General features: G+C 32.1%; 1 protein-coding gene across 1 annotated transcript; it reads right to left on the bottom strand.

Annotated features, from left to right (window-relative positions):
• Nucleotides 1–498: 498 nt before the first annotated feature.
• On the bottom strand, nt 499–4754 carry LOC7466081 (acyl-coenzyme A oxidase 4, peroxisomal). The gene is made up of 13 exons (XM_024588181.1): nt 4596–4754; nt 4391–4495; nt 4103–4209; nt 3912–3989; nt 3694–3817; nt 3480–3553; nt 3332–3391; nt 3118–3227; nt 2862–3021; nt 1608–1684; nt 1350–1521; nt 1167–1259; nt 499–783 (listed from the first exon to the last, which is right to left on the bottom strand). The coding sequence occupies exons 1-13, from the start codon at nt 4615–4617 to the stop codon at nt 652–654; spliced, it is 1314 nt and encodes a 437-aa protein (XP_024443949.1). The 5' UTR covers nt 4618–4754; the 3' UTR covers nt 499–651.
• Nucleotides 4755–7938: the final 3184 nt, after the last annotated feature.

Here is a 7938-nt window from a genome sequence, read left to right as displayed (position 1 = left end):
ATCCAACCTCACAAGTATTTAATTTTAATTGAGATTATTAAAAAAATTAAAAAAACATAAGAATTTTGTTAATAAAATATCATTTAATTTTTACTTGATTTTTGAATAAAATTATATCTTTTTTTTCTTTCTAACATTAATAAACATTCTTCTTTAGGCAGCCCTACATAACATTTATTTCCTTAATTTTTTTTTGTATATATATTTTTATTATAAAACTAAAATTATTAAAAACAATTGGATCCATAACTGCATTACACGATTAAATATTTAGACTTACATATATCTCTCAACTTTTAAGTTTTATTTTTTAATTAACATTAAAAAAAATTTAGTATTTATTATCATATAATTCTCGATTTATTTAATTAATTTTTTTTCTCGATACTAATAAATGCGTACATTTTGTTTTGCGTTAAATTCTTTTTTTTTTTCAAAACCGCGCAAGGGCCACCTAATTAGTAATGCCTAAAACGTACAAGCATAAAGAGAAGACTGTTGAAGTCGAGAAGTAACCTTTTATTTCACAACTCTCAAGCCATTGTGTCCCGAATTTATTTTGTAATCTTCCCTTATGAGATTGTCAAGTAATTTCCCAACTTGCAGAAAAGAAAGAGCACACACGTGGATGTCATGGGAAAGTTTATACTGTTACAGGCGACTTCGCTTGCTCAACATTGCAGGCTTAAAACTGGCAAGACCAGTGATTTCTCTGCCTGTTACCAAGCTGTTGATGTCATATGTGCCTTCATATGTGTAGATGGGTTCTAAATCACCCATTGCCTGCAATGTTATCCCAAATAAAGAAGAGTGAATAATATGTACAGCTGCCACAAATACCAAACAAATGTAGCTGATTTTCACTGAAAGAAACAAAAAAATTCTAGTATAGCCCGTTGAGGATAAGAAGAAATGAGAAAGTAGCCCTAGAAAGCAACTTGGACTATTATGGAAAACACAGATTCTTCACATCTAAGAATAGGGATCAATGAACAAGCCACCAGTTGATGCAATGAGTGAAAATAAAACTCATCAAAAAAAAAAAGCTAAATCAGGTTTCTAGTGATTGCAATTCAAAAGACATCAGGCATGGATTTCTTTTATGAAAGGTTCCATTTTCGTCAGATGTAAGAGTGAACTTTCAGCAAAGAGTTTAGAATGAAAACCTTGGCAACTAGAAAATCAGACAAAATTCCATTGCCACCAAGTAACTCCCTCCCAATAGCAGCAGTTTCCCTTGCCTTCAAACTGATCCATGACTGAGGACACAAAACAGCATCATGGCTATTGGCTAGAAAGCACAATTCTTTATCACCAAATATATCACAGAACTTTGCAGTCAATCATACCTTTGCCAAGCTGGCATGACCTGGGGTCATTGTTCCCTTTTCATACAACTTGCAAAGGCGCCAACCAACTAGTACCATTGCTTGGACATTACCAAGCATGTGGACAAGTTTCTGTTGATTGATTTGGAAGGCTGCCAATGGGGCTCCAAATTGTTTCCTTTCCTTTAGATACCTTTGAATCAGTTACGAGTCAGTAATGATCGTGTGGGAAGTTAAAATAAAATGGTACTCTTGAGAATGAGGATGTACAGTGATTACCTGTGACACATGTCATAGACCCCCATTGATATGCCAATAGGTTGCCAGGCAACCATTACACGTGAAACAGCAAGAACCTAATATTATATAGCACTACTCAGACAAGGAGCTTGGAAATCTCAAACATGCAAGGATAAGATCACATATGAAGACTGGAAAATCCAGATGTGTAAGAAGTTCACAGGAAGCAAGATTTACCAGACCACCTGCAAATTAATACTATTGTGTATTGATTTTCAAGCTCATTAAAACTCCCTTACATAAACAAAGGAAAAAAAGGACCTAGCTCCATAAAAGCCATCAACCCCCAATGGGTTTCTTGCATACTCATTCTTATTAGACACTTAGTATAATGGGAGCAGAGCAGATGTACCAAATGCCACTGCAAATTATAACAATTTCTGCAGCATACTCAAACTGGAAATGTCCTAAAAGCTATGGATCAAGTAAAATGCAAAAAACATGGCCCAAGCAAACTTAAAGGATCTTTTTTTTCCTTTGTTTATTTAATTGAATTTTAATGAGCTTGAACCCAAAGGGTAAAAGGAAGAAATGTAGTTTTCTTCTGTCCAGTGATGTTACGAAACATTCAGTAGAAGGGGGGAGGAGCAAACATACCGAACAGCAGTGCAAATAATAACAATTTCTGAAGCATATTCAAACTAAAAATGTTCTAATAAGCCACTGAAGCCAAACAAAATGCAGAAAAATATTGTCAGAGTAAACATAAAGTGATATTTTACTCATAATTCATTTGCTTACCGGAAGATAGTGGGAATGCAAAGATCATGATAAAATTTTCATTAGAAATTCAACAGTCTGATCCGTTTCTCTCTTCCACTACATTCTATTAATAATTTTGTATTCTCCAAGTGACCAACTAAATCTCAACAGAATCATGTGGGTGGTCTCAACTTTGGGAACTTCTAAAGTTTGATTTGAATGGAATGATCCCAGAGTAACATTTTTGTTCTGCACTGACGCTGAGGCAGCCCAAGTGGTGATGTTCTGTGCATTAGTAACTCCTGGCTGGCATACTGTTTCACTCCAGGTAAATGCTGAAGTTTCAGATATGCAACATAAAACTAAAGTTCTATTTGCCATCTTTAGGTAACACAAGTAGATTAATTGGTCTTTCCTAAAACCAAAGATTCATGGACTGCCACTGAACAGTGGATTATCAAGAAAATCATAGCAAGACAGACATAAATGATTAGGGACAGCATTCTAGGAAAGAACATGTTACTGCTGTACCTTATTTGTATCTTGAAACGAGTTGACTCCAGGCAACCTGTCCTCATCAGGAACAAAAACTCTTTTCATGACTATATCTCCATTTTGTACTATACGGAGGCCAATTTTATTTTCAATTTTTGTAACTGTTAATCCAGGAGCATCCTTCTTCACTATATATCTGAAACAGGAAAAAAAAAAAACCGTAACCCATGCATGTAAAAAAGAAAACAATCCAAAATGAGAAACTGCATATTATGTATAGAGAGAAACATACCCATTAATCTGATCAGTTGTGGTATTCCGAGCAAATATAACAAGTAAATCAGCAAAAGTACTGTTTCCTATCCAGCGTTTTTGGCCCTCAAGTATCCAACCACCTTCAACCTGAATATCCCAGAATGAGAGCAAAAACAAGACAACAAAATATTCAGGACAATAACAGGAAACATAGAAAAGTAAATAGCTCACAAGAGGTTAAGAGCTCAAACCTTGGTTGCTGTTGTTTGCAGAGAACTTGCATCACTTCCATAGTCAGGCTCAGTCAAAGCCTAAAGATTAGGATAATATAGAGTAATTGGAATCCAGCATAATTACATACCAGACTATAGTGGCTGTGTGCCAAAAGAAGCTACTTACCCAACAAGCTACAGTGCTAAACTTTGCCAATGAAGGTAAATATTTCTGCTTCTGTTCCTCCGAACCACAAAGAGCTGTTCTTCAAAATCCAGACATTTCATGCAAAACGTCAGAACTCATTAGCAACATCCTTGTATATGGTAACAACTTGTTTCGTAACTAATCCATAAATTAACCTGTCTCCAAGAGAAACATAATTAACCCAAGAGCTCACCTATGGTGAGCATTGCCAGAGATGAATGCACCAAAATAAAAGTCGAGCAGCTTGCATCAACTCTAGCAACTTCTGCAATGGCGACAGCACTTGTAGTGATCGAGAGACCAGGACACCCATAACCCTGAAGTTTCAAGTTAGCTAATCATCCGTTTCTAAACCTTTCACCTCACTAAATTCTATTAACAACTAAAACTCGAATCAAATACACAAATTACCTTTATCGTTCCTCCAGCTATACCCAAGGCACCAAGCTTCGGAATAACATGAAACGGAAACTTCGCCTTCTCCCAGTACTATAACGCCAAAAACAATTTATATATAAATATATTTTCCGAAATTTGAACATAAAATTCAAACATTTAATAAAGGAAAAGCTGGAAGTAATTTTTTTTTAAAAAAAAAAAACCTCAGCCATTATCGGAGCGATTTCCTTTTCCATACACTGCCTCACTCTCATCCTGATGGCCTGATCCTCCGCGGTTAATAAATCACTAATTTGAAAGTAATCCGACACTGTAATTTAAAAAAAAAAACAAAAATAACAGCATGATCATTAATTAACGATTCCGAAATTAGCCTAAATTTCTCAAACCAATCAAATGAAAATAATAAAATAAAATTTCAGAATTAATCAAATTTCAAACAATGATGTAAAGAAATAAAAACATTAAAAAATATATATAAATGTTTTTACCGCTAGGAGGAAATGTGGAAGCGGGAGTTGCTTGAGGGAAGGCGACGGAAACATCCAACGGCGGTAAATTAAAATAAGAACTCCTTGCATTTTGCTCAACCTCATCTGCTAAAACAGAGTTTTTAATTAATCATAGAAGAGCAAAAAATAACAATTAATTGCATGATTAAGGGGCAATATATTTGGATTAAATTTGAGAACAGACCTTGATTTTTAGGGATTGCCATGGCTGGAAAATAGAGGAGAAAGACGGTTGGGGGATTTAATTTTTTAAAACTTATGATCTTATGGGCGGAGAGAGTGGCATTGACACGCAAAGCTATGCTGATGTGGTAATGAGGATAACGACGTCTTAACAAGTGTGCCAAATTTTGAAATGTTTGTGGTCTCTTAATTGAATTTAATTAAGGTTTTAATGAATTCTGTTGTTTGAAATTATTTTTAATATTAAAATTTTGATTTTAAATAGAATTTAACTCTTAAAAATATTACAAAATTAATTTAGAGGTAAAATTTTGATTTGTTATGGTTAATTGAATTTAATTTATAAAAAAAATTAAATTTAATTGACAATTTATTATAATTTTTATTTTTATAATAAAATATTAATTTACAAAATTAAATTAAATTATATTATTTGTATTACATGATAAGATAAAATGAATTGAATTAATTTTATTTTTTAAAATCATTTTAGTTACAAATTATAATGACCCTTATATTTATTTAAAATAATTAAAAAAACCATAATGCTCTTGATTGAAAAAAAATATATTTTTTTTATTATAAAGGTAAATAAGTATTGTTATTATAAAAAAAATTAAAATTATCAAAGGTAATTGTATGATAATGAAAAAACAATCTTATCTCGATACTTATTTGAAAGGTTTTTTTTTTAGCCAATGACAATTTCATTAAATTACTGTTTGAATTAATAGTGTGACTGAGCTACAGTAATTTCATTGACTTCCAGCTTGTTTAAAGCTTATTTATTTTTATATTTTAAAAATATTTTTGAAAAAAAATAAATTTTTTTATTTTTTTATTTGCTTCATATTAATATTTTTTTATTTTTTCAAATCTTTTTTATATATTAATATCAAAAATAATTTTAAAAATATTAAAAAATATATTATTTTAATATATTTCTAAAAAAAACAATTTAAATTACAATCACTTTCACGTTACCAAACACACCTTTTAATCTCCGAAACAAGGACGATTCAGTGGCATTATCTGATGAGGATATTGTAGATAATGTTCTTGTAATAATGATAGCAGGATACGACACGTCCTTCATCCTCCTCACTCTCTTGATCTTGATCGGGCTTTCAGCTAACAATCGATCTGTTTATGCTAACATTTGTCAAGGCATGAAAAGAGCAACTACGCACCTGAATCAAGATTGGTTAACATTTTATAAAGCAATAAATGTTTCTAAAATATGGCACTGCTGGAAACGAAAACAAAACAAGGTCTGCAAGAACAATGGAACTCTTGCGCTCGCTCGCTCGCTCACTCAGACACAGTAGAGTCTTCTTAAATCTGTATTTTTCTTGTTATTAGATCCTTCACACACTTGCATTAACCATGCACTAACTTTTATATAGAATTTAAGTGGGACAATTAGTATAACTAATCTCAACAAGAAACATAAAAATTGATCTTGAGTGAATTATTATGGTTCAGTCTAGCTAGCTTCATGATAACACAGAATTATGATACTTGGTTTTCCGCAAAACATTCTCCCCTCTTAAGCTTATTTCTTCAATCATCATAACTCCAAGCTTCTTTTGCACTTCTGTCTTCCATGGTTTTGTGAAAATATCTGTTACTTGTTTGTTTGTTCAGATAAAATTATATTATTATAAATAAATAAAAAATCTTTAGAGTTGACTTTGTCCAGTATCATTTAGATTTGTGATTGGATCAACCAAGTTATTTATTGATTTATTGGATTATCTGGATATTTAACTGGATCAGTATCCAATTTAATTATAAAAAAAACTTAATTCAAATCAAGCTCAAAATCAACATATCATTAGGGTTCAACCAAGTTTAATAGCTATCTATATATTAAAAAAAGAAAAAAACAGTTGTTGCGATTTGACAATCTTACTTGTAAGTTTACCAAAATGTACAAGTGGATAGCCTAAGATTAGCCTTATCTTTAGCTATGCCGATGAACTAGCAAGCATGATAAAAAAAAACACAACTGAAAGTAAAAAAGTGCAGATGGCAAGAATCATCTCTCTTAATAAGAAGACGAAATGCACCAAGCCCTATTGAATATCTCTCTAAGTTATGATTCTGTAATCTTTTTAGACCAGTGAGCTAAGAAACATTAATTCATGCAGTTATCCTGTCTCTCACAAACTCCTAAAACAACTCTTTTGTTATGTTGAGTTTCAAGTTCTTAGCCCAGATATCCCACACGCTTCTGACAGTAGGCTCTTCCTCTCTAAGGATTTCCCGGAATATACTATCTGTCAGAGCAAGGAAATAGAGCAACCATTCCTCTCTCATTTTACAGCCCTCCTCCTTTATTTTCTCTCCTCTCTTTACACTTGTTATAAATATAACAGAAATTAATGGCTAGGACCAATGTGGAATCATTCAAGGAATCCTTTGAAGCTTGGCTTGTATGTCAAGAACACTACATCGATGAGCTACTGCTCCCTGTAAAAGAGAAGAACCATGAATCATCCAGAGAGGAAGATCTCAATGACCGAATTGCCAGAGTCCTCTCCCACAACCGGCAATACAGCTATAAAAAATAACTTGTTTCTCAACAAAGTATTTTCCTCGTTTTCTCTCACCTGTGGTTGACTCGTTTTGAGCGCACTTTCAAATGGTTCCGGGGGCTTTAAGCCAGCACTTCTATTTTGCGTTGTCAAGGACTCTGTCGTCAATGACCTACCGAAGAGCAAAATGAAAGAATGAGTAGATTAATATGCGAGAGTGGAGGAGAGAGACCTGGATAAAGAAATGAAAATTACTAATTTGTGGCTTGCGCTGGCTATATATTTTTTACATAAAAAAAATACTAAGAAAAAATCTTCAATATTAGTTTAATTGGTAATTTAAATAATAAATTTTAAAAAAATACAGTAATAAAAAATAAACTAACAAAAAAAACAATAAAAAAAATAAACTAACGAAAAAAATAAAAAGAATCAACTTAAATTATCAAACAATTCTAATATTGAAAAGCAAAAATATAATAATAAAAAAAAACCTCAGTTAAGTCAGCTTAACACATAAACTTTGCGATCATTGACATAAGATAGGGACAATTTAATAGAAAGAAATGCAAGAAAAAAACTCGAAGAGCAATTCCTGATAACTCATATGAGAATATAATAACTCAAAAAAAAAACTGAAGTTTAATCTCTAGAAAATAAAATATTGAAGAACAAATATTAAGAAAAAATATAACTAAAAAGAGAATGAAAAAACTTGATTTGAGCTCCCTGAGGTCAAGATTTAAAACCTTTGACCCAGTCGTGATATTAGAGTGACCGCATTCAAAAGAAATTTGAATAAAA

The sequence above is a fragment of the Populus trichocarpa genome, chromosome 16 (genome assembly GCF_000002775.5).
Source record: "Populus trichocarpa isolate Nisqually-1 chromosome 16, P.trichocarpa_v4.1, whole genome shotgun sequence".
Classification (NCBI taxonomy): Eukaryota; Viridiplantae; Streptophyta; class Magnoliopsida; order Malpighiales; family Salicaceae; genus Populus; species Populus trichocarpa.
The sequence above is the reverse complement of the archived record's forward strand: the minus strand, read 5'-3'. Positions and strand labels throughout refer to the sequence as shown.